Source organism: Rhinolophus sinicus, chromosome 14 (assembly GCF_057876585.1).
Source record: "Rhinolophus sinicus isolate RSI-liver-muscle chromosome 14, RSI-T2T, whole genome shotgun sequence".
Lineage (NCBI taxonomy): Eukaryota > Metazoa > Chordata > Mammalia > Chiroptera > Rhinolophidae > Rhinolophus > Rhinolophus sinicus.
Genome location: NC_142514.1, coordinates 164,908,280 through 164,935,868, shown reverse-complemented (window position 1 = coordinate 164,935,868; position 27,589 = coordinate 164,908,280). Strand labels below are relative to the sequence as shown.

The 27,589-nt window shown below is 37.3% G+C and overlaps 1 protein-coding gene and 1 pseudogene across 6 annotated transcripts in view; one reads left to right on the top strand and one right to left on the bottom strand.

Moving 5' to 3' along the window:
* HIPK3 (homeodomain interacting protein kinase 3) overlaps positions 1–27,589 on the bottom strand; it is a 96,107-nt gene that overhangs the window by 46,231 nt on the left and 22,287 nt on the right. For all 6 annotated transcript variants that reach the window (XM_019738533.3, XM_019738539.3, XM_019738537.3 and 3 more), the window contains exon 2: positions 15,540–16,638. In XM_019738533.3, the coding sequence (XP_019594092.2) occupies positions 15,540–16,636 (1,097 nt within the window). In that variant the 5' untranslated portion in view covers positions 16,637–16,638. The remainder of the gene's footprint in view (positions 1–15,539; positions 16,639–27,589) is intronic.
* On the top strand, positions 10,367–10,886 carry LOC141572497 (KANTR integral membrane protein pseudogene; annotated as a pseudogene).

Below are 27,589 nucleotides of genomic sequence, written 5' to 3'. Positions count from 1 at the left end.
TTATCACAATGGTGGTAGTGGGAAAAATCCCAGATATATAATTTCATTTATAAATACTCCAACATATCACTCTAAGTGATATTTAAATAAGTAACCACAATGTCATTATCACACCCAAAAAATCAATGATTTCCTAATATCATCTGACATCCAAATTTTCTCTATTGCCATATAAATGTTTCTTTACAGTTGATCTGTTCAATTTACAGTTAATCTATTGTAAGTGGAATTCACATGTGAAATTTCTATTTAAATAGTTCCATAGAATAAGATTCACCTACAGAAATTTATGTTGAAAGAGTTTACACAAATAGAGTTAATCAAAAGCAAATTGCAAAGGAGAATGTGTTCTGTGATCTTATTTTTATTTAAATATTTATATTAATATATTGTAAGAAAAGTGGTAATTTCTATGGGATAAACACTAACAACTGATTTGGGGGAATTATAAAACAAATCAGTCTAAAATAATTTAACTTTAAAAATAAAATGTTGTGATTTAGCTTTAAAAATTTTTAAAGGCTATTATTTCACTTTTTCTGATTCAGTCATGTCTAAAATACAACTAGTAGAGGGTTTTCCAGGTTCCTCTGTTTTCCTTGTTTGTTTTTTAATGCAGTTTTAACATACAGTGTCAAAGATATATTTAAAAGGATGGATAGATAGATAGACAGACAGACAGACAGACAGACAGACAGACAGACAGACAGATAGATAGATAGATAGATAGATAGATAATAGATAGATACTCCGAATCATAATGATAGTCCTACTTGACAAATAAGAAAACTGAGACTGTGAAAGTCAGGTGTTTTATCTAAATTCACACACAATTTAAGTCAATAAATATCATCAACCATAACAAAGCATCTATCACTTCAGAAAAATTTTTTTTTAATCCTAGTGAAAAGTAAAACATTAATACCAAAATGTATCTTAGATGCAGCCATTTCTTTCTACTACCAACATCTCTTCTCTCTGGATTACCTTAATGCCTCTTTCCTAATGGTTTTCCTATTCCTCCTTTCATTCTTGTCCTCTTTCCCCTCCAAATCCAGAATGATCCACCAAACCATGTTAATATCAACCCTAAATCACACCTCTACTTTACCCATTCCACTAGCCCGAAGCCTCGTTGGCAGGCTTCCAGATTCTTTACCTTACCAAGCTCTTTCCAATCTCAGTGCCTTCACATACACTCTCTCCTTTGCTTAGGGCTCTCATTCTACCCACTATGTATGGCGGGCTCCCTTCAGATCTTAGTTTAATATTTCATGTCCTTATAGCTATTTCCTGTGCACCCAATCTAAAATAGTTCCCTACAACTGATTAGCTATTCGGAAAAAGATTCACACCTCACACCAATTATAAGAATAAACTTAAAGATCTAAATTAAAGATTAAAGATCTAAATACTAAAAATATAATTCAATAAGTACCAGAAGAAAACAGGGTGAATGCCTCAGTATGGGAGAAGGCATTCTAACTATGACTTACAATCTAGAGGCTATAAAAGATTGATAAAATTGACACCACACAGACACACACACACACACACACACACACACACACACATTTACAAGGCAAAAAAACTAAAAAAGTCAAAAGATGACAAAATGAAAAAAAATGCAACATATATCACAAATAAAGGGTTAAAATATCCCTTATATAGGGCGAAATCTTAAAAACTGAGGGACAAAGGACTGAACTTGATAGAAAAATGGGCAAAGGACATGAACAGGTAATTCACACCCACACCCTACACAATTTTAAAATGACCTTTAAACCTGAGATATTTAATTTCACTCATAAGAGACATGCAAATCAAAACAACATGGATAACCATTTGATTGGCAAAATTTTTAAAGAATGACAACATATCCTATTGGTAAGGCTATAGAGAATAGGCACTATCACTTATTGCAGGTCGGAATGCAAACTGGTACCTTTCTTATTAAGAGGAATTTGGCAATATTTAACAAAACTACCTAGTCATTGACCTTTTCATTAAATAATTCCACTTCCGGAAATTTACATTGAAAATACAACTCCAAAGATACAAAAACGCATATGCACAAACTTATTTTTTGTAGTTTGTAACTGGTAAACACTGTGTCAATAATTAAGGAAGTGGCTAAATAAACGATGGTAATCTCCACAACGAAGTACTATTCAGCAGCAAAACAGAATGAGAAAAATCTTTATGATCTGACATGTACAATTTCCAGGAAACACTGTAAAGGGAAAACAGACAAGTGTAAATGGGTATCTACAGTGGGTTATCTTTTCTGAAAGGGTAATTGAAAGAACAGACATTATCTTTTATCTGCTTATTTGTACTCCTCACCAAACACACACACACACACCACACACACACACACACACACCACACACACACACACACACACACACACACACACACCCCCTACACACACACACCCTACACACACACCACACACACAGAATAAACCAGAAACTAATAATAATGGTTACCAAGATGGGTTGGGTAGGAATGAGGTGGAATAGATGGGGCTGAGGGGTTGTGACACTTCCGAGATAACCATTTGCTGTAGTTCTAATTGTGAGACCCATGTTAATGTTTCACATAGTCAAACAAATAAACAAGCAAACAAGGACAAGGGGGACCCAAAATTGCATACAAAGAAATGAATTTAATTATATTTCAAATAAATAATCACACTGAAAGTGGGGGAGAGGAAGCTTCGGAAGAACCAACCTAAGTACTGAAACAGTATTTTGACTACATGCTCCAAGGCTCAGACTAAAAAAAGTATAAACAAGTGGTCGGGTTGGTAAATTAACAGTGGTATGGTTTGGCAATTTCAAAACTACTTTAAATGTATTCTAGCATTGAACAAATAAGTGACATATTGTGGATGAGAGTCAAGTTTCTCGGTGTCAGAGAAAGGATTATAAATAAAAGGAAAAAGGATAGAATGAACGCTAAGGTGTCAGAATTGGACAAATGAGTATGAATTCATGGTTTTACTATACAAACAGATAAAGAATTACACACACACACACACACACACACACACACACTTTCCAACTGCCACTCAAAGGGTCTAACAGCAGTAACACCCTTGCACTGCTAAGCACACTTGGCACTAGCATCCAGATCTTGTTTTATAAACACCATTTTCCAAAAAAAGGAGCCAGAGCTCCTTAGAGAAATAGCCCATTCCAGAGAAAAGCACGAAGTAAGCCTGGAACATCTTGTGGTGCCAGAAAACAAGCACTCAAGGAAGGATGGGCCAAGGGAAAAGGACACAGAAACAAGCTTAAACAGGCTGTTGCTGGAGAGTTCAGGACAATTTTGCAATAAAACAAATAATGACAAGTAATAGATTATAACCCATTGAATATGAATCCATGAGTTCATACAGAAACAAACCAGTGAATAACAAAAAAAAATAAAGTGAAGGAAAACTCTTCCTTATAGAGGAATGAGGAAATTAGAAAATCATTATTTTGCAACCCCGCACTTAGAACTGTTTACGGTTATATTCATGAATGGATGCTAAAATTAGTAGTAGAAAGTAAGACGAGAAACAGTGTATGAGAACAGTCTCAAAGCATCTCTCCACAAGACACTTACTAACTACAAAGGAAAAAACACAGCAGAAAGACCTGGCAGTCACCACCTCAACCAAGTAACCAAAGTTACCATTTCCAGCAATAGGACAAAGTAACATCATGTGCCTCCCAACATGTGAGGACAGAGCATCACTTCTGTGAAGTTATTCTAAAAACACATGACCTTAAAATATCAGGCAAACCCAAATTGAGGAACATTCTACAAAATAACTGGCTAGTACTATTCAAAAGTGTCATTAAAGGCAAAGAAAGAACTAAGGAACTACTCCAGATTAAGAACACGAAGAAACATACATGGCAAACAACGCAATGTGTGATCCTGGATTGAATTCTGGGCCAGAAAGGGTCACTCGTGAAACAATTGTCAAAATCTGAATAAAATCTGTAAATAGGCCAGTAGTATTGAATTCACTTTAATTTCATCAACTCAAAGAGTATTTTGAATCGTTCAAACCTTTCATCAAATCCTAACACTGAGTTGATGTTAACTGATGATGACACTGATCATTGTACTAGGGTTATAGAAAATACACACTGGAGTATTAGAAGTAAAGGCGCTTCACATCTGAAACTTACTCTCAAATATTGAAAGAAAAAAAAGTGTGTTTGTGCATGTGTGTGTGTGTACACATAGAGAAAGAATAAGAGATAAAACAAGGGTGGCAAAATGTTTAAATTTGAATCATTTGGGAAATCTAAGTGAAGGGTATACATTCATACTATTTTTGCAACTTTTTTGTACATCTAAAATTATTTCAAAGTAAAATGTTTAAAAAACTTAAGCACATGGGAGTGTTATTCTCACTCCCTGTTCTTCTCAGAGGAACTTCGTTGGTTGTCTTCCATTAGATTGCTCAGCACCATAATGATAGAGTCTATATTGCTGCTCCTAAGTGTCAATACTTATAGGTACTAAATATTTTGAATAAAAGGCGTAATCATGGACCATTTTGCAGTTTTCTATTCATGCATCTTTTCACTGATACAATTTTAAGGTCTCCATCAACTGATGAATGGATACATAAATGTGGTACATCTCTGTAAGACAATATTATTTGGCAACAAAAAGAAATGCAGTACTGATACACATTACATGGATGAATCTTGAAAACACTAAATGAAAAAAGGCAGTCACAAAGGACCACGTATCATATGATTACATTGCTATGAAATGTTCAGAATATGCAAACCCACAAAGCTAGAAAGATTTTGGTTGCCTAGGGCTGAGGGGATCGGGAGATTGGAGCTGGATGGTAAAGGGTGCCAGGGTGGGGGTGGGGGAGTTCTTTTGGGAGTAAGGAAAATGTTCTAAAAATGACTAGTGATGTGATGATGTACAACTGTGAATATACTAAAAGCTACTGAATTGTATACACTTGATATGGGAAGTTCATGGTATGTGAATTTTTAAAAAAACTTTTAAGAGCTCTGCCAAAATTTTTATTTTAAGGCCTGACATATGTAGTAATCTATGCCTGTGGCCACAATACATGGCATTGAAAACCACTTCATCATAGACTTTCACAAACTTCTATTAAACTTGTTAAAAATAAACCGAATTGACAATCATATGTTTGTCTAATAAAGATTTCCAAATAAAAACGACTATTACATGATACAGAGAAGAAATCGCCAGTAATTTAAGCCCAATGCTGAGCTTTTTTAGATAACAGTGGGGTGATGAGAGAGAACACTTTCAATCCTAATTCCTCTACTCTGGAGGCTGATTCAGACGTCATCTCTCTCCCAGAAGCTTTCTCTGAACCCCCGGGTTAGGCTAAATGCCCTCTGGGTTCCCCTAGTATCCTGCACACACCTCTATCCTAGCACTTCTTGAGACAAACTATCTTTCTCCGCCACTAAATGATGAAAACATGTTTTAGTCACCTCTGTATCCCTAGCACCTAGCATAGCACCAGAACACAAAAAGGGCTCAACAAAAATTGTGAGTGTGAATTTGGACCTGTCTGACTTGTATAAGCCTCAGTTTTCTATTTATTAAGAAGGAATTCCACCAACTGTCTTACCTAACTCATAGAGATGAGACATGAGAAACAAACTAGGAATTACACGTAAAATCACTTGAAAAAAAATGATGCAGTGTATATACATGGTCTTCTATTATTAATATTATAAAGTACCTTATATAAAATATTTTTGGATCATTCTATGTACCTTTATTACAGGAACTTTTTCTTTGAAACTTCCACATCTAAAAGGCATGAGAGAATGGGAATGCCCTAAACAAAAACTGATAAGCCTAAATTAATTGTTGATCATTACATGCCTTTCTGTCAACTATTACATGCAAAACAGAAAGCAGTTTTTACTTCAACAACAATTAATGCTAAATTACTCAGTACAGGAGCAAAGAATACAACTGCTATACAAGCTGTTTTACAACCCACTTTCTTGGCTCTATGTTCTGAAATGACTCAGAACCACAGTCTAAAACTCTATGTTTAAAAAAAGGAAAAAGATACTCATGAGCCGAGTGTTGCCACCACACCTTATAAATATAGCACCTTATGCCGCTAAACCTTTTATGCTAAAACCGTTTTCGCATTCAAGAGCCCTACGTGTTCTTGACAGAAACCACACTCAAGTAGCTGAATTTAGAACATGCTGACCTTGAGCAAATCAATGCCCTTAGCATGTACTCCTGGCTTATATCACCACAAGAGCTAGACAGCCTCACCATCTATAGTAGTCAACAATTTCTGGCCACTGTCCTGTCTATTTTAAGATATCCCTACTACATTTCTGTGTTGCACAGTTCAAAGAAATAGAAGAACACATGAACCTGTGTTTAAACACAAATCGTTTACCTTGGAACCTGGAGTATGTGTGTTCCTACTGTGATTAGCTCAAAAATATTTAATTTGGTTAAGCTTCTACTTCCTGCTTTCATTTTTTAAATATAATATATTTTTAACAAGAGTAAAAAAAAAAGTCAAGAATAAGACACTTCTGTTTATTACCCAATCAGATTTATAAGTAACCTCAGTCCTAAACTAAGCCAGATTTGGCAACGTTTTCAAATATAAACTGCAAAAATTACTGAAACTAATAGTTACCTGCTTCATGCAAAATTATACTATATATATTAAGACAGTACGTGAATAAGGACTATACTAAATTTTTTACCAATCTACCTTAATATTTACTAACCCTTCTAACTCTTGGATCTAACTGATATAAAGTCCATTTTTTATTTTTTGTATCAATCAATATCAGTCAACATCAACCAAAATATTAGCAGTCTTTGTTTATAAATAAGAACCTCATTTTTTTCTAATTTTAAACACAGAACCTGTAATTTAGCATAGCAATTGTATAGCTTCTGAAATTCAGGTAAATTTACTTGAAATTTTTATATCAAAACAAATTAGAAACTTCTAATTGTACTTAGCAATTATTCATAGCTTTTTTTTTTCATTCCAAACAGAGGCTAGTATTTATGCAAAGGTCTAATGCTAGAAACAAATTATTATAAAATATCTAGCATTTTTAGATTGCTTTTAAAAGGATTTCCTTTACTCTCTTAAAACATTTAATAAACAGATGTCAAGTACAAAAATTAAATGAAGCTTTTTTATTTACTCTCATCCAAAAGATTTCAAATAAAGAAAAGGAATCTAAGTATCGCATAGACTAAATGTGGTATGTGGAATAATGCAGGACCCAAATAAAATGAAGTCATTAACTAACAAGTGAACTAAATATAGAGGCCAAGCAGCTGGAGCCTCCCGGTTTATATAATATGCTAGCTGACTACTCAAAGCTCTTAAAACAGAATCCACGGAGTACAAAGGGAAGGAACAAAAACAAAAATCATTGTTCTCACACTGTTAAATAAGATTTTTAAATGTTTCCAGAAAAAAAAGTAACTGAAAGCTAATCTTATATTCCATTAAAATGGGGGGGGGGGGGGGGTGGGGAGGCAGGAGGAAGGAGGAAGCCTGTCAGGGGCACAGAGGATCAAACAAATGTAATTAAATGAGATATTAAACAACACTTACCACCCTATAATAATAACTTTTAAACCATCACAACTATAACTTTTAAACCATCTAAGAGGTTTTAAGAATGTATGTAGCATTCAATACTAAAAATCATATAATCAGGAATCTACTAAAGGGTAAATCAGACTGTATTCCTAATTTCTTATATTTGAATAAATTTAATAATCATTAAATGACATAAATGTGATTCTTCTGATGACCTACCAATAGTAGGGCATATGTTTGGAGTTGATTTATTTTTTAACTGTAAGTATAACTGGTATACAATCCTATATGTTGGTTATATTAGTTTCAGGTGTACAATATAGTGATTCGACGTATTTATACCTTACAATGTGACCATCCCACTAATTCTATCACTCCAGTAATCATCTGTCACCATGTAATTTATCATAATTTACTGACTATATTCCCCTTCCCCTTTTCACCTATCACTCACCCCCTCCCTTCTGGTAATCATACCTTTGGTCTCTGTTTCTATGAGTCTGTTTTTGTTGTTTTAGTTTTTTTTCTAGATTCCACATATAAGTGAAATCATATAGTATGTCTTTCTATGCTTGACTTATTTCACTCAGCATAATTCCATCTATGTTGTCACAAATGGCAAGATTTCATTCTTTTTATTGTGTGATATTCCGTGTGTGTGTGTGTGTGTGTGTGTGTATCAATCACACCTTCTTTATCCATTCATCTGTTTGTTGATGGACACTTAGGTTGCTTCCATATCTAGGTTATTGTAAATAATACTGCAATAAACATAGGGTTGCATATACCTTTTCAAACTAGTGTTTTCATTTTCTTTGGATAAATACCCAGAAGCGGAATTGCTGGGTCGTATGGTATATCTATTTTCAGTTTTCTGAGGAATCTCCATATTGTCTTCCACAGGGGCTGCACAAGTTTGCGGTCCCACCAACAGTGCACAAGGGTTTCCTTTTCTTCACATCCTCACCGGCACGTTATTTGTTGACTTTTTTATATCCATCTATGTTGGATATAATCACCTGGTATAAGGTGATTGCTTGTGGTTTTGATTTGCATTTATTTCCCTGATGATTAGTGATGTTGAGCACCTTTTCAGAGTCCAGATTGCTAACCATTACACTAGGGGCCTTAAGCATCTTTTCATTATTTCCATTGGCATCTGCTTGTCTCCTTTAGAGAAATGTTTTTTCATGCCCTCTGCCCATTTTTTGATCAGATTATTTTTTTGTTATTGAGTTATATGAGTTTCTTATATATTTTGGATATCACCCCCTTATTGGATATATCATTTATGAATATATTCTCCCTTTTTATCTTTTTTATCATAGATTAGTTGATCATATAAGTGAGAGTTTATTTCTGGACTCTTATTCTTTTCCATTGATCTACATGTCTGTTTTTGTGCCAATACCATACTGTTTTGATTATGATAGCTTTATAGTATAGTGTGCAATCACAAAGTATGACATCTCCAACTTTGTTCTTTCTCCGTTTTGACTATTCAGGGTCTTTGGGGACTCCATATAAATTTTAGGATTATTTGTTCTAGTTCTGAGAATGACATTGGAATTTTGATAGGAATTGCACTGAATCTGTAAATTGCTTTGGGTCATATGGCCACTTTAACAATGTTATTCCTTCCAGTCCATGAACACCACATATTCTTTCATTTATTTGTGTCCTCTTCAATTTCTTTCTTCAATGTCTTACAGTTTTCAGAGTACTACATCTCTCACCTTGGTTTATTCCTAGGCATTTTATTATTTCTGGGGGGATTAAAAGGAGGTTCAACATCTGCAAAACAGTTAATGTGATTCAGCACATCAACAAAGCCAAGGATGAAAATCATATAGTTATCTCAATTGTAAATAGGCTCTTTTCTTCATATCTTCTGATTGTTCATTATTAATATATAGGAATGCAACAAATTTCTGTATATTCATTTTATATCCTGCTACTTTACTGAATTCTTTTATTAAGTCTATTAATATTTTGGTGAATTCTTCAGGGTTTTCTATATATAGTATGTCATTTGCAAATAGTGACAATTTTGCTTCTTCATTTCCTATTTAGATGCCTTTTCTTTTTCTTGTCTGGGTGCTATGGCTAGGACTTCCAGTACTATGTTGAATAACAGTGGTGAGAGTAGGCATGCTTGTCTTGTTCCTGATCTTATGGGAAAAGCTTTCAGCTTTTCACCATTGCATATGTTAGCTGTGGGCTTGTTGACATAAGTTACTTCTACACCCACTTTGTTGAGAGTTTTTATCATAAATGGATATTGAATTTTGTCAAATGCTTTTTCTGCATCTATTGAGATAATCGTGATTTTCATCCTTGGTTTTATTGATGCGATGAATCACACTGTTTTGCAGATGTTGAACCACCCTGGAATCCCTGGTATATAAATCCCACTTGATTATGGTGTATAATCCATTTAATGTGCTGTTGAATTTGGTTTGCTACTGTTTTATTAAGAATTTTGGCATCTATGTTCATCAGGGATACTGGCCTAAAATTCTCTTCCTTTGTCTTTGTCTTGTTTTGGTATCAGGGTAGTGCTGGCCTCATAGAACGAATTTGGAAATGTTCCTTCCTCTTCGATTTTTTGGAATAGTTTGAGAAGGATAACGACTAATTCTTCTCTAAATGATTGGTGGAGCCTATGAAGCCATCTGGTCCCGGGCTTTTATTTGTTGGGAGATTTTTCGATGACTGCTTCAATTTTATTGCTAGTAATTGGTCTTTTCAGATTCTGTTTCTTCCTGGTTTAGTCCTGGTTTAGCTGTGTTTCTAAAAATCTATCCATTTTCTTCTAGATTGTCAAATTTGTTGGCATGTAATTGTTAATAGTATTCTTTAATGATCCTTTGTATTACTGTGGGATTGGTTATAATCTCTCCTCTTTCATTTCTGATTTTATTTATTTATGTTATCTCTCTTTTCTACTTGATAAGTCTTGCTAGAGGCTTGTCAATTTAATTTATCCTTTCAAAAAACCAGCTCTTAGATGCATTACTCTTTTCTATTATTTTTCTATTTTCTATTTCATTTATTTCCACTCAAATATTTATTATTTCCTTCCTCCTACTTACTTTGGGTTTTGTTTGTTCCTCTTTTTCTAGATTCTTTAGGTGTAAATTTAGATTGTTTATCTGGGACTTTTCCTGCTTCTTGAAGTAGGTCTGTATAGCTATAAACTTTCCTCTTATAACTACTTTTGCTGCAGGCCATAGATTTGGTAAGGTTGTTTTCATTTTAATTTGTCTCAAGGTAGTTTTTGATTTCTTGTTTCATTTCCTCTTTGTTCCACTGGTTGTTTAGAAGCATGTTGTTTAATCTCCATGTTATTTGTGTTTCTTCCAGTGCTTTTCCTGTAGTTGATTTCTAGTTTCATGCCATTGTGCTCCAAAAAATATGCTTGATATAATTTCAATCTTCTTGAATTTATTGAGGTTTGTTTTATGACCTAGTATGTGATCTATCCTGTAAAATGCTCCATGTGCACTTGAGGAAAATACGTAGCTTGCAGTTTTTGGATTAAATGCTCTATAAATGTCTAGCAAGTCAAACTGGTCTAATGTGGCATTTAAGACCATTATTTATATTCTAGTGCTCCTATGTTGGGTGCGTGGATATTTACAATTGCTATATCCTCTTCTTGGATTGACCCCTTTAAAATTATGTAATTCCTTCTTTGTCTCTTTTTACATTCTTTGTTTGAAGTGTATTTTGTCTGAGTATTGCTACCCCAGCTTTTTCATTTCTATCCGAATGGAATGTCTTTCTCCAGCCCTTCACTTTCAGTCCTTGTGTATCTTTCAATCTGAAGTGAGTGTCTTGTAAGTAGGTCATTTTTGTGTTACCCATTCTGCCACCCTCTACCTTTTGATTGGAGCACTGAGTCTGTTTACACTGAGGGTAATTATTAATAGGTATGTGCTTACTGCCATTTTGCTAATTGTGTTTTTTTTTTTTGGTTGCTTTTATTTTTCTTCATTGCTTTTCTTCTTCCCTTGATCTCTTTGATTGGATTCCTTTCTCTTCTTTTTTGTGTTCATTTTTTTGTATGGTTTTGGTTTATGGTTACTATGAGGTTCATATATATCCATCTATATATATATAGCAGTCTAAGAAGATAGGCATTTAAGTTCAATCGCATTCTAAATGCACTACATTTTTACCACCACCCCCACTCCTTGTTTTTGAGATCATGTTTTACATCTTTTTGTTTTGTGTATCTCCTGATTGTTTAATGTAGTTATAGTTAATTTTACTACTATTATCTTTAGCCTTCCTATTAACTTTTTAAGTGGTTGATTCACTGTGATAATTGTATATTTACCTAAACCAGTGAGATTTTTTTTCCTTCGCTGTATTTTCTTATTTCTGGTTATGGCCTTTTCTTCTCTGCATAAAGAAGACCTGTTAACATTTCCTGTAAGGCCAGTTTAGTGGTCCAGGTGAACTTCCTTAGTTTTTGCTTGTCTGGGAAACTCTTTATCTCTCCTTCAGTTGTAAATGATCACCTTGCTCGACAGAGTATTCTAGGTTGTAGATTCCTTTCTTTGAGCACTCTGACTATCTCCTGCCACTCCCTTCTGGCTTGTAAAGTTTCTTCTGAGAAATCAGCTGATAACCTTATGGTGTTTCCTTTGTATGTAACTTGTTTTTCATTCTTACAGCCTTTAAGATTGACTCTTTATTCTTAACTTTTGTCATTTTAATTAGAATATGTTCTGGTGTGGATCTCTTTTGAGTTCATCTTGTTTGGAACTCTCTGTGCTTCCTGGGCCTGGATGTCTGTTTCCTTCCCTAGATTAGGAAAGTTTTCAGATATTATTTCTTCATATGTTCTTTCTGCCCCTATCCTCTCTCTCTTCTCCTTCTGGAATCACTATAATGCAAATGGTAGGACACTTGATGTTATCCCAGAGATCTCTTCTACTATCCTCATTTTTTGAAATTCTTTTTTTGTTTTGTTGTTCTGACTGGGCGATTTCCATTATTCTGTCCTCCAGGTAGCTAATCCGTTCTTCAGTATTAACTAATCTATTGTTGATTCCTTCTAATGTATTTTCCATTTCAGCTATTGTATTCTTCATCTCTGATTGGTTCTTTTTTACATTTTCTATCTCTTCATTGAAGTGTTCTCTGAGTCCTTCTACTGTATTCTTAAGTTTGTTGACTATCCTTATGACCATTTCTTTGAACTCTTTATCAAGCACATTACTTATTTCCATTTCATTAGGATTTTTCTCTGGAGTCTTTCCTTGTTCCTTTTTTTGGGGCATATTCTTCTGTCTCCTCATTTTGTTTGACTTTCTGTGTTTGCTCCTATGAGTTAGATAGGATGTCTCCCAGTTTTGAAAGAGTGACTTCTTAGTAGGCCATGTATTGAATAGTAATGGCAGGCTGGTTGTAGTCGGGGCAGGTGCATGTGATGCCTGGTGTGTCACCTGGTCTGAAGGGGTGGGTTCCATTTGGGGTAGCCTGGTATGTGCTTGCTTCCTTGCCATTCTAATCTGGATGGGATTGCCTGATGTAAATGGGGCTGCTCTTGGCGTGCCCTATTGCATTAACTGACTGTGATCTGAGGTGGGTCTAGGCAGGGTTGCTTTGCAAACTTGGGTCTCAAGGGCCCCTCTCCAGTTGAGACAGGCCAGCATGCATGCTCCTCAGCTTTTTGCCAGTTCTCCCTTTCTAGGCAGTATATCTCCTTGTGTGCCAGCCATACCCTTCTCGCCCCACAGACAGTGCTGCCAGAGTGACCCATTGCTTAAATTATCCAGTCAGAGGAGGGTCTGGGCAGGACCACTCTGCCTGCCTGTATCTCAATGCCCTTTCTCTAGCTGGGGCAGCCTTGCATGAGCGCACACAGCTGCACTCATGCACTCAGCAGCACACCTCTCACTCCACACAGGTCAGCCTTACTGCATGCCCTGTTGCTTTAATTGTCTCCAGTCGGAGTGAGGGCCTGGGAGGGGCTGATGAGTGATCGCTAGCTCCACCCTTTTCCTAGGTGGGACAGCCTTACATGTACCCACAGCCATATGTCCTTTGGTAGTTCTGAACTCTCTCTGGGCAGGGCAGGAGCTGCTACACCAGGTGCACCCAGAACAGCACCCCACTCTCACTCCGCAACCGGCAGCCCAGTGTGTGCGTACTGCAAAGTTTTTCTAAGTCCACACTTGGGCATGTAGCAGCACCCTACTGTCTCCTCCCTTTCTCTGGACCGGGAAGTCCTGCATACAGATACTGCAGCGTTTTGTTTGCTTCCCACTCTTTCTAGGATGGAGAGCTCCATGTGAGCACACAGTAGCACCCCACTATCTCCGCACTTTCTCTGGACAAGGTCGCCTTGCAGGTGGGTACTGCAGCGTTTTGCTGGCTCTGTACTGTCTTCAGGCAGGGCAGCCCCTTGTGTGCAGAGTCCTGTGGAAACTCGAAGTAGCACCATGCTGCACCTGCTGGATCGATGTCTGAGAGAAGGCGCCCCTTGTACGCATGCTATGGTGTTCTCCTGTTTCTGCTGGGTCTGGCTCCAGTAGGGGTGGCTGAGGACGTGCTACAGTGCCCTGCAGGTTGGCCAGAGAACCTGGCTGGAGCTCCTGCCCACTATCTAGGTTCAGGAGAAATGTAAACAACAGCGCTCCTGGGTTTCTCCGGTGGGTTGTTCCCTCAGCTCAGAGTTCCTGGAGAGCTCTCGTGGTCCCCTGACCTTCTCTATCTGGTCACTCTCTCTTCCATTTTATGCACAGGCTTTTCAATTGGCTCACAGTTGTCTCTCAGGAGGATTTGCTCTAAATATAGGTATACATTTGATGTGTACTTATGAAGGGACAAGCTCAGCGTCCACCTGTGCCCCCATCTTGGACCCACTCCTGGAGTTGATTTTTGTAGTAGCTAATTAGTTTCTCCTTTATCTTGTCCTGGATACTACAGCATATATTTGCAAGAAGCTAGTCAGGGTGAGAGGTATAGTGCAAAGGCAGATGCAATACCTGAAAATAGCTACCCTTTGTTGGGCCTAAATTTATAGTCCTCATGTTCTAACAATTTCTAACAATAAACTGCATGTGTTCATCTACTTGCTAACTTACTTATTACCAATACTGGCAGATCCGATATATATGCCCACTGTGTTGGGACCCATGGGGCTCTGCAGTATACCAAGGCCATACATTTGTTCAGGCTGAAATGAAAACCAATTTCTCAAAATTATAAAACTACGTATTCAAATCATTTACATACTCAAGAAGATATTTTAAATCTTACAATCATTAGCTAGCCCTTAAGACTATCTTTGTATTATGCGCTAGTATTATATTAATTATGACATGTGTTACTTTATCAATATTTACATGGAAATTATCTTCTTCTTTAAATCCCCCCCATAGCACCAACACCAAAATAGCATTGCCCAAAGCATATAAATGGAAAGACTATAATACAGCTTATTATGAAAAGGTGGCCTGAACATTCATGGCAGCCATGAAAATATGTTTAAATCTTAAAAATCAGTTACATCTGATTACTATGTCTTTAATAAACTGGTTCTCTTAAATGCTGAAATGACCAAAGATATACACAAAAAGTACTATAAACCCTTTTCCCAACATATAAAGACTTCTGTTTGATCACCATTAATCATCAATCATTCCCTCAGATCTTCTAACAATAAAAATAATCAAATGACTTTGGCACAGAACTTTGCAGTAGATTACTATTCTGCTTGGGCAGACTTTATGCGTAAATTTTAAAAAGCTTTTTAAAAACTCAAACCTCAACTAATCTTGTTTTGATGTCTTTATTTATCCAAAGCAGTCTTTTTTCATCACATGCACACACAAAATTTCAGTTAGCAGAAATTCAACATTTTTTCAATAACCAAAAAGGAACTGTCACCTACCTGTAGTACCGAGACTGTAGATATGTTGAACAAACAGTCTTTGATACATGACTGGCCGACCCAAAGTCTATTACTTTAACCCTGTAAGGCTGCCGAACAGGATCCACCAACATAATATTCTCTGGTTTGAGGTCAGCATGAATTAAACCAAGACTTTTCAATTTTTTCAATGCAGTGGCCACTTGTTGAAGAATGGGTCGAATTACTTTGAGTGGCAGGGGACTGAATTTATTTTGTTTCAGAAAGTCATACAAGTTTTGTTCCAGCATCTCAAAGACTAAACAAGTATGGTTACGGTGCTGAAAGCATTCATAAGCTCGTACAAAGTTATATTCATCAGCATTTTCAGTGCTGAGTCTTGCTAATATGCTCACTTCTATTTGACCTTGACGTGCATAAGAAGGGTGATTCTTCAAAATTTTGATTGCTACAATTTCATTTGTCCCTCTTTTCCAGCATTTGACTACCTGGCCGAAAGTGCCTCGACCAAGAAAATCAAGGACTTCGTAAGTATTTTTCATGGAGCATAAGACTTCATGTTGTACTAACTGATAGTCACCTTCTCCAGTGGTACAATTCTGTTTTGTTCCTGTGGTAGTTGTCACAACTGTCACTGGATTTCCCATGTTGGTTTGCAACATTGCAGGAAGTATGGACAATTCATCGACAATCTGCATTGCGCTGCTATGGTTATCCAACTCCTCACTCTTGCGCTTCAATCCACATCGCTGGGGGCCTCCTAGGAAATGTAACCTCTGCCGCCACGCCCCAATCTGAGGTGCTTCCACTTGAGCTTGCTGCGCCTGAGCTGCTGTGACCTTTGTAGCACCTGCAGTGTTTTTTAAAACAACAGCACTTGTCTGCAACGAAAAGTTGTGTCCTCGAGGTCTGTTAAATGCTATCTTTGTCTGAAAAGCACTACTCTTCGTGAGAGGATGAGAATTTCCAACGTTTCTACCATTCACATAGGTCCGTGGATAGTTTCTTTCCTGGAATACACAACTGCTTGGCTCTACTTTGAGTTTCTTCACACTACAAAAGGCACTTGACTGAGTTTGATAAACATATGGTGGGTAGACCAGGACTTGTGAGGCCATACCTGCAAAAAAGAGTAAAAGGACATATTAACTACCAAAAAATGTTTGATTTTAAATCTCACAAAGGAAACCTTTAAGGGTCAAATCCATAATTTGTAAAAAATAATTAAATTCTATCAAGATTTTTTTCCCTTGGAGGAGATATATGTATTTTTCGATACCTCTACTTTAGTTAGTGCTTCAGCTGTTTTGAGTGTTGAATAAAAGTCACTTCTGTGACCCACACCCACAGAAATAGACCCAGAAAGACAGATGATGAAACTCACAGCTAAGAATTTCTAAAACAGCTATTATAAATATAGTCAGGGATTTAAACAAAAGCATGAGCATAAATAGGAGAGGCTTGAAAAGCATTTTAAAAATGGAACTGGGAGCCTGGAGAACCCTGCATACCATACATAGATGGTAGGAAAACAACTTGGCAATGTCTAACAGAATTGCAAATGGATATGTCCTCTGACCTAGAATCAGGCAACTCAGATACAATGCAAGAATATTCACGCAGCACTGTGTAAAGCAACACAATACTGGAAATAACCTAAGCATCCATCCAAAAGGCACTGGTTAGATACACCTTGATACACAGACCAACTACAAGCTTTAAAAAGAATGAAAATATTCAATTTACCCTATTATGGCTTGATTGCCAAGATAATGCTGTTATCTGAAAAAAGCAAGATTCAGAAAACATGTATTCATTACAAAAGATATTAATTACTATATGTTTAATAAACAAAGGGACATGTATATATTCGCATATACATTGACTATCTGTAAAGAAATTGTTGGTTTCTGTCTTGGAGGAGAGTATAAGAATATTGTGGGCAGTGAGAAAGATTTGTTATTCACTGTGCATCCTTTTTACCTCTTTTTACTATGTACATTATTACCTGTTCAAAAAGTTTTTGAATCATCTGGGGACCTTATTAAAATGCATTTCATATTTGGACATAAAATGGTGTATCTGGGATTTGCTTCAAAATAATAGGGAAGAAAAAGTGGATGGGGATATAGATTAAATGAGATTAATAAATTGTTCATTATAGGAGCTTGATAGTCGGTAAAAAGGAGATCATTATTCTGTCTACTTTTGATTATGTTTACATTTTTCCTTAATAAAAAGTTAAATATATATATCAATACATAGTTATTACCAAATTCCACCCAGAAAGATTCTGTGGTAAGGTCCAGGGATCATGTACACGTACAAACTCCCAAGACCATTTAGATTCACACTAACATCTGAGAACTAGTGATCTAGTCTGTACAAAAACCTTAGGCAAACTCAAGTTCTACCAATCCAGGACACCCACGTCTGCAAAATCAGGATGAAGTACCAAGGAACAGAATGTTCACCACTCTAGGCCAGTCCATGCCATGTTAACTCAAGGTGTTATGTGGACAACAGCTGAGGTCCAGGGAACTGCCCCAGAGATACTAAAGAAACTACTGCGATTTCTGAGTCCTGCTATTCCTACCTTTCCTTTCCCAAAACACCAAGCTAGAAGGCAAAGAATTTAACCAAGAGCCTCAACCAAGGCCTACTAAATGAGGCTTAGAAAAAGTAACTACCCCTCGCCAACAAATTCCCAATCACTGTGCTCTGTGGGACCCATGTCAAAGAGGATTTTAGAAAATAAATACAGATAGGAATGTCACACAATATACATAGCACATTAAGAAAGGGGAGAAGGGATGGTGCTGGAGACAGTTATAATAGACCACAAAAAAATGAACTCCAAATTACTGATTAACTTGACCACTCTTACTCCTGCTATATTGAAATATTAAGCCTTTCCCTCCCTCCATCAGATAAACTGATGACCTGATAAGAGTATCTTATATTCAGTACTTATGGATTTTACAGAGTACAGTATTCCCGGGAGCTGCCGTACGAGAAACTGATTCAGTACAATACTATTTCCTATTATTTTTCATTGCAGCATATGCTACGTTATACTTTTGTAGCTATATTATTCATGACTGTCATTCGTGCTTATCAACTAAGAAATGAACTTTTTAAAAATACTACCCCTTTGTGAGCTGGGGCTACCTATGAAATATTACTCAGAGGATGGTGAAGATTCCTGTTAGAGAAACCATTGAGCTTCCACTCCTCCAGCTTAATAATCTTAGGTACTTTAACACTGACTAATAGGCCTTATTTTTCCAATCCCCTATCCAAAATTTTCACATCCTTTTCACAATTACCAAAACAGCAATGTAACCAATACTGATACCCACAAGCATGGGTCTGATCACCACTAACCATAATGAAATGTGTTTGTTTTTTCTTAATATACATATTATCAGGTCTCCTGAAAAGGAAGGGAGGGAGCAGAGATAGAAATATTTTACTATTTTATATTCATTAGTCAATATGAAAATTCTGAATCATTTTGTGCCAAACTTCTACACAAACTATATGTCATCAGGTTCTTTCAAATGTGACATCATAAATACATTCAATTAAAGGCAATAATGCTTTGTATTCTCCTTACTCAACTTTCTTCTCCTACTTGTTCAATTCTCAATCTGTAAATTTTTTAGTTTTCAAAAATTATGGTAATATATATATAACAACATTTACTGTTTTTAATTGTACAGTTCATTGGCATTAAGTACATTCACTGTTGTGCAACCGTCACCATCATCCATCTCCAGAACATCTTTCCTCTCGCAAAACTGAAATTCTGCACCCATTAAACAGTAACTGTGTGCTTGACTACTCTAGGTATTTGACTACTCCAGGTACCTCACATAAGTGAAATCATACAACATTTGTCCTTTTATGACAGGCGTATGTCACTTAGCTTGTCTTCAAAGTTGATCCATGTTGTAGCATGCATCAGAATTTCCTTGTAAGGCTAAGTAATTCTCCATTGTATGTATTACCCACATTTTATTTATCCACTTAGCCATCTAAAGACATTTGGGTTGCTTCCACCTTTTGACTATTGTGAATAATACTGCTATGAACATGTATGTACAAATATCTCTTCAAGACACTTCTTTCAATTCTTTTATATACATACCCAGAAGTGGAATGACTGGATTACATGGTATACTTCTATATTTTAAAGATTTTTATTAAAAATATAGCTAACAGGGCAGCCGGATGGCTCAGTTGGTTAGAGCATGAGCTCTGAGTAACAGGGTTGCCAGCTCAATTCCCACATGGGCCAGTGAGCTGTGCCCTCAACAACTAGATTGAAGACAACGAGCTGCCACCAAGCTTCTGGAGGGGTGACCGGCTGGCTCAGTTGGTTAGAGCGCAAGCTTTCAACAACAAGGTTGTCGGTTTAATTCCCTCATGGGATGGTGGGCTGCGCCCTCTGCAACTAAAGATTGAAGAAGGCCACTGGACATGGAGCTGAGCTGCACCCTCCACAACTAGAATGAACTTGACTTGGAGCTGATGGGCCCTGGAGAAACACACTGTTCCCCAATATTCCCCAATAAAAAAATATTTTTTTAAAAATGCTGCTTTGGAAAAAATATATATATATATATATAGCTAACATACAATATTATATTAGTTTCAAGTGTACACCATAGTTATTCAACATTTATGTACCTAAAGAAGTGATTACCGTAAGTCCAGCAACCATCTGACACCATAACACGCTATCACAGTATTATTGACTACATTCCCCATGCTGTATATTACATCCTCATGACTCATTTGTTTTATACCTAGAAATCTGAACCTTATTCCCGTTCAACTGTTTCCACCTTTATAATTTTTCAATTACAGTTGACATTCAATATTATTTTATATTCATTTTAGGGGTACAGCATGGTGGTTAAACATTTATATAATTTAAGAAGTGATCCCCTGATTAGTCTAGTACCCACCTGGCACTATACATAGTTATTACCATATGAACAGCTATATTCCTTATGCTTTACTTTGCACCCCCGTGACTGTTTTGTAAGTACTAATTTGTATTTCTTAATCCCTTTACCTTTTTCACCTTAATACCTTCACTTTTTTCAACCCCTCTCCCATCTAAAACCCCAATAAATCTTGTACCCCTCTGACACCATAGTTATTACAATATTGACTTTCTTCCTTATGCTATACCCTACATCCCCATGACTACTTTGTAACAACCAATTTGTACTTCTTAAACGCTTCCCCTTTTTCACCCCCACAACTCCCCTTCCATCTGGCAATCATCAAAATGTTCTCTGTATCTGAGTTTGTTTCTCTTTAGTTTATTTACTTTGTTCTTTATATTCCACATATAAGCGAAATCACATTGCATCTCTCTTTCTCTCACATATTCCACAGCAATACCTACAGGTCCACCTATGCTGTCGCAGATGACATTCCCATCCATGGCCGAGCAATATTCCATTGTATATATGTACCTCCTCCTTATCCATTCATCCATCCACAAACACCCAGGCTGCCTCCACATCTTAGCCATCGTAAACAATGCTGCAATGAACATATGGATGCACACGTCCCCTCAAAGTAGTTTTGCTTTTCTTCAGACAAATGCCTTGAAGTGGGATGACTGGGTCCTTCGTTGTCTCTTCTTACAGCCTTTGCTTTAAAGTCTATTTTGTCTGGTATAAGTACTGTTACCCCAGCTTTTTTTATTATTATTTCCATTTTCATGAAATATCTTTTTTCATCCCTTTACTTTCAGTCTATGTGTGTCTTGCAATCTGAAGTTGAGTATCTTGTAGGCAGCAAATGTAAGGGTTTTGCTTTCTTATACATTCAACACCCCTGTCTTTTGATTGGAGCATTTAATCCATTTACATTGAAAGTAACTGTTGATATATATGTAGTTATTGTCACTTTATTATTCTTTTTGTTTCTTCATCTAAAGAAGTGCCTCTAAGATTCCTTGTAATACTTGTTTGGTGGTGATGAACTTCTTTAGCTTTTTCTTATAGGAAAGCTCTTTATCTGGCCTTCAATTTTAAATGACAGCATTGCTGAAGAGAGTAATCTTCATTGTATGTAAGTCCTTACTTTTCATCACTTTGAATATTTTGTGCCTATCCCTCCTGGCCTGCAAAATTTCTGTTGAGAAATCATCTGACAATCTTATGGGAGCTCCTTTATAGGTACTCGTTATCTTTCTCTTGATGCTTTTAAGATTCTCTCTTTGCCATTTTAATTATGATGTGTCCTGATGTAGGCTTCTGTGGGTTCATCTTGATTGGGACTCTCTGCACTTCTGGGCTTAGCGTATGTCTATTTCCTTCACCAGGTTAGAAAAGTTCTCAGTCATTATTTCTTCAAATAGGTTTTCAAAACTTGCTTTCTCTCTTTTCCTCTGGTACTCGTATGAGATAGATGTTGTTATGCTTGTTGTCCCAGAGGGCTCTTAAACTATCCTCATTTTTTTTTAAGTTTACACTGAAAAACACTTTTAAAAAAATTCTTTTTATTGGAGAATATTGGGGAATGGTGTTTTTCCAGGACCCATCAGCTCCAAGTCAAGTCGTTGTCTTTCAATCTAGTTATGGAGGGCGCAGCTCAGCTCCAAGTCCAGTCACCATTTTTTCAATCTAGTTGCAGGGAGTGCAGCCCACCATCCCATGCGGGAATTGAACCGGCAGCCTTATTGCTAAGAGCTCACATTCAAACCAACTGAGCCATCCAGCTGCCCCAATCCTCATTTTCTTTAATTCTTTTTTTCTTTTTGCTGTTCCGATTGGGTGTTTTCTGCTAGCCTGTCTTCCAAATCGCTGATTCGATCCCCTATTTCATCTAGTCTGCTGATGATTCCTTCTAGTGCATTCTTCATTTCAGTTATTGCATTCTTCACTTCTGACTGGTTCTTTTCTTAAGGTTTCTATGTCCCTTTTTATGCTTGCTATCTGTTTGCTGAAGTTCTCAGTAAGTTCCTTGAACATCCTTATAACCAGTGTTTTGAACTCTGTATCTGGAAGGTTGCTTGCCTCCATTTTGTTTAGTTTTGTTTCTGAAGTTTTCTCCTGTTCTCTCATTTGTGACGTATTTCTTTGTTTCCTCATTTTGGCTGCCTATCTGTTTATTTCTATGTATTAGGCAAATCTGCTGCATCTCCGAGTCTTGACCTCGTGGCCTTATGTCGTAGGTACCCTGTGAGGCCCAGTGGCACAGACTCCCTAGTCACCTGAGCTGGGTGCTCCAGGAGTGTACCTTGTGTGGATTGTGTGTGCCCTCCTGTTATAGTTGAGTTTTGGTTGCTACTGGCACATCAGTGTGTGGTACTGACCCTTAGGCTGACTGGCTGTGGGATTTGGCCACATCCACAGCTTACAGGCTACTGTACAGGAAGCTTATACCACTAAGTGAGATTTGCCCCAGTGGGCTCTGGTAGCTGTTGAGACCGGCCTTTGGGTTTGCCACTTGTGGAACTAATTGGGTGTTGCTCTGCTGTAGTCTAAAGCCAACCTCCAAATATGTTGGTTCCAGGACCTCTTGTAAGGGGGTTCAGTGCAGGCCCCAGTCACTCTCTGCCTGTGGCCGGCCAGGGACTACCTGGCAGGAGGTACAAAGCAATCCACAGTTGGCTGTGGCCTGTGCTGGACTTGGAGGTGTGTGGGAGAGGCCACACTGTGACCTAAGGATGGCTGCCACCAGTATCGGGCCTGGGGTAGCTCTGGAAAAGCCAGGACATCCCAAAAACTGATACCACCTTCCAGCTGCTTGTAAGGCTCAGCCACTGACAGAACCTCCTAAGGTACAAAAGTCTGTTGATGTGGGATCTCAGGGAGTCACCAGAGTGGGACGAGTTGTGGCCACCAGACTAATGCAGATTTTGGTTTGATGGCAGTGCTGAGCCTGGAGCTACTGAGCAAAAGTTTTAGAGCAACCAAGGCCAGCCGCCTATCACCTGGAGACTGTGGATCCCCCAATAGTTGTCCAACAGAGAGTGCAATGTGGGAGGGGCTGGGTGCTCACCAGTGTTGGGTGAATTGGGTGGGGCAAATCCTAAGGAGTCAACAGGGTGGAGTGAGCAGAGCTCACCAGACTGATTCAGATTTGGCCATGGGCATGAGAGTACAGCTCACCTCAGGAAAGATGGTGCCCACCTGCTGGCTGCACAGAAAGACCCCACACAGGGAAAATGGCAACTGTCCCTCCAGTCCCTGCCCTGCAGCCACACAATTCAGTCTCTCCCCATGTCTCCAATGCCCCTCAAGTCACTGTCCAGAGCCCAGGGTCAGCATCTGTGATCAAGTGAGTCTGTGCACAGGCCTTTTAAGAGGACGCCTGGGTTTCCCACATCCTTCCATCCTACATGGTCAGAATTCCCAACTGTTTTTCACTACCAGATGATGTGAGGGGCTCCTCTTCCTGGCACCAGGATTGCAGGCTGGAGAGCCCAGTGTGAGTCTGGGGTCCCTCACTCCTCAGAGGGGAACTCTGTGGCCAAGATATCCCTCCCAGTTCTCCACTGCCACATGGAGCTCTGGCACCAGCCTGCTATGCATCCCCACCCCTCCTATCAGTCTTGACATGGCTTCTTATTTATATCCTTGGTTATAAAACTTCTGTTCAGCTATACTTCAGATGGTTCAGGTTGATAGTTCTATAATTTAGTTGTAATTTTAATGTGTTTATGGGAGGAGACAAGCACCGCATTTACCTACTCTGCCATCTTTGATCTCTAACCATGGTGCTTCTACATTCTACAGCCCAACCATTTACATTCCAACCAGCAGTGCACAAAGGTTCCATTTTCTCCACATCCTCACAACGCTTTTTTTTCTTTTTTATAACAGCCATCCTAATGGATGTGAAGTACTATCTCATTGTGATTTTCAAATCTGCATTTTTAAATCTATTCTTTTTTCAACAATACCGGCTACACTAACAGCTATAGCTTGATGTTATCCGTAACTACAAGTAAACTTTCTCTTTTTTTAACGAGTTACTTATGAATATTAAACATTACACTTAATTTTAAGACTAAGCTCTTACAAAAATCCACATATTAGCTGGGCATTCCGAAATGATTACTGAATAATCTCCAGTTCTTCCATACTTACCATCACTGGTAAGTATAAAAATTATTAAATTACTAAAAACATTAAATTTTAAGTTAAGAAACAAACGTGAAAATGTGATCAGTACTGAAGACTTCTAAAGAGCTATAAGAAATAAATAAAAATAAAGCCTTTAAAGAAAGAAAAAAGATTTTTTACCTGACAAGAAGCTCAGGGCACTAAATTACCTCAAAATAAACAGGGATAAAAGACCAAAGCTTTAAATCTATAGCCAATACTCTACAATTAAGAAAAAAGGAAAACTAGCAGCACAACAAACAAAAATGTCACCTTGATGGAAGATACCTTAGGAAATAGACTCACTCAACTAGAAATAAGCAAACAGCTACATTATATCACAGTAAACCTTTGATTCTGTTAAGATAAAAACCCTACATTCGGATTTCTTTTCTGAACACACCTATCAACTCTGCTTCTATGATATATTAAAATAAGTAGACACAAGTTCAGCTCACTTTCCAAAGTGAACTTATTACCACTATTTCAAGAGAACCAGAACAGAACAGAAAAAGAAAAATACAGATAAGATTGTTTTATCAGGTAAAATGTACCAATGCATCTTTAATCTGACAGCTTCGAAGCTAAAAAAGCTAGAAAATCATTCTATGTAAACAAAGTAATGATATATTCTCCACAGCTAGAGGAGTACTAAGTTCACTAATGGAATGATGTGTTTTCAGTCAAATTACACAAATGTACATTATAAACTATCATTGCCTTCAGCATGCTATGATCAGCACCAGAGACAAAAGGACTAAAAACCACTATGTGAAAATCAGTGAACATGCTAAAAAACAGAAAACACCACTTCCACCACCACCCCTACACACACACACACACACACACACACACACACGCTTCTTGATCTACTACCAGGTCTCTATCCTAGTCTAGTCTTTATCTGGATCCAGTCATCTCCCAGAGCCCTCTCTTTCCCTCCCTTGTCTAAACCCCAAAATCTGAGCTGCCCATATCAACACAGAACATCCCATTCTGTCCTCACAGTATCATCCATCTCTTCTTTTGATCTACTATCTTTCTGATTATCTCCTACCACACAAACTCCCAATGTTCTTTGTAAAATTCTATTTCCTGTCTATTAGTAAAATAGATTCAAAATGAACACTTCTCTTATGTAACACAAAAGGTGTTTTTAAAGTAGTTTGGCAGCAAAAGAATCCAATATTCTGAATCTGACTACCATGGCTCTTAATCTTTTTCCTGAAACTATCATATCATTTTTCCTTTTTCCTATCATATCTCAGGTATGATAAACTCAGAAACAGTAAAACACTTTAGGGGAGTTAGTATTCAAGAGTAATACTTTTTCAGAAAAGAAAAAGCACATTAGGGAACACAGTCTTCACCAAAGCATTTTTATGTGCAAATGAACGATTAAGTTAATCATTTCAAGAAAGGAGTTTTGTGCATCACTACAATGATTTTCAACACTGCAGAATACCTTTTTTAAAATAACAGGGCAAACTTATTTCACCTAGTGAACCAATGAGTAATTACACTGTTCTTAAACTACTTTTGCATTCCTCACAAAGTCTAGCTGAGTTAAATGAAAAAGCCCAGAGCTATTCTATAGCCTCACATCTTTTCAAACTTATTTTTTATAGGACTGCAAACATCGGTTTTACTACAACTCTAATTTTTGTACAAATGGCTACATCGTCACAAGGTCTGACAATCAAAGCGATTATTAAAGGAGATATCATGAAGTCTTCAAGGTACCAGTATCATCTATAATAAAGTTTCATGTAAATAGACTATTCCAGCTTGGTTTATACATTGAGTTAAAGATTTTGCTTTCATGCGTGTTTCACTTTTTCCATTTTAAAAATATTTTCAGCCACATGAATATCTTCAGGCACAAGAATATTAACACATCAATAAAGTTTCACTTAAATCATTTTTATATTTGTAACTGGATACCATTAATATCAGAACTTCATTTCTGTTTCAACTGAAAATTTGTCAACACTTGATACAAGAATAAAGGGGCATTTTCCTTACAAGCATTAAAACTGGAAGATAAGGTACCAAATACAGAGAATAATGTTAAAAACAAATATTACAGTATTCACAGAATTTCTGCTCAAGATAGCAGAATAGGTAAATACTATGCTCACCTCCTCTCATGACCACATCAAAATTACAACTACACTACAGAACAACCATCATTCAGAATCACCTGAAATCCAGCTGAACCAAAGTCCTACAACTAAGGTCATACAGAAGAAGCCACTTGGACACTGGTAGGAGGAGCAGAGACGTGGAACAGACGTGGAACAGATGTGGAACAGACATGGAACACCCATACAAGGACACACCTAGAGCACCCAGCCTGGGTGACCAGGGAGACTGCACTACTGGGCCCCACAACACACCTCCCACATAAGGCCACTCTACTAAGACCAACAGACATAACACATACCTAATACATAGAAACAAACACAGGGAGACAGTCAAATGGGGAGACAAAGAAACGTTTCCCAAACAAAAGAACAAAGCTCCAGAAAAAGAACTAAACAAAACAGAGACAAGTAATCTACCAGACTCAGAGTTTAAAACACTGGTTATGAGGATGCTCAATGATCTCAAGAAGAACTTCAACAAATGGAGATAGAAAACATAAAAAAGAACCAATCAGAAATAAAGAATACAATAACTGAAATAAAGAATATGTTAGAGGAAATCAACAGTTGATCAGATAAAGCAGAGGATAAAATCAGAAATTTAGAAGATAACATAACAGAGAACACCCAATCAGAACTGCAAAAGAAAAAAAGAATCCAAAAAAATGAGGGTAGAGGGGTCTCTGGGACAACATCAACCTTACCAACATTTGCATTACAGGGGTACCAGAAGAAGGGAGAGAACAAGGAATTGAAAGCCTATGTGAAGAAATAATGACAGGTA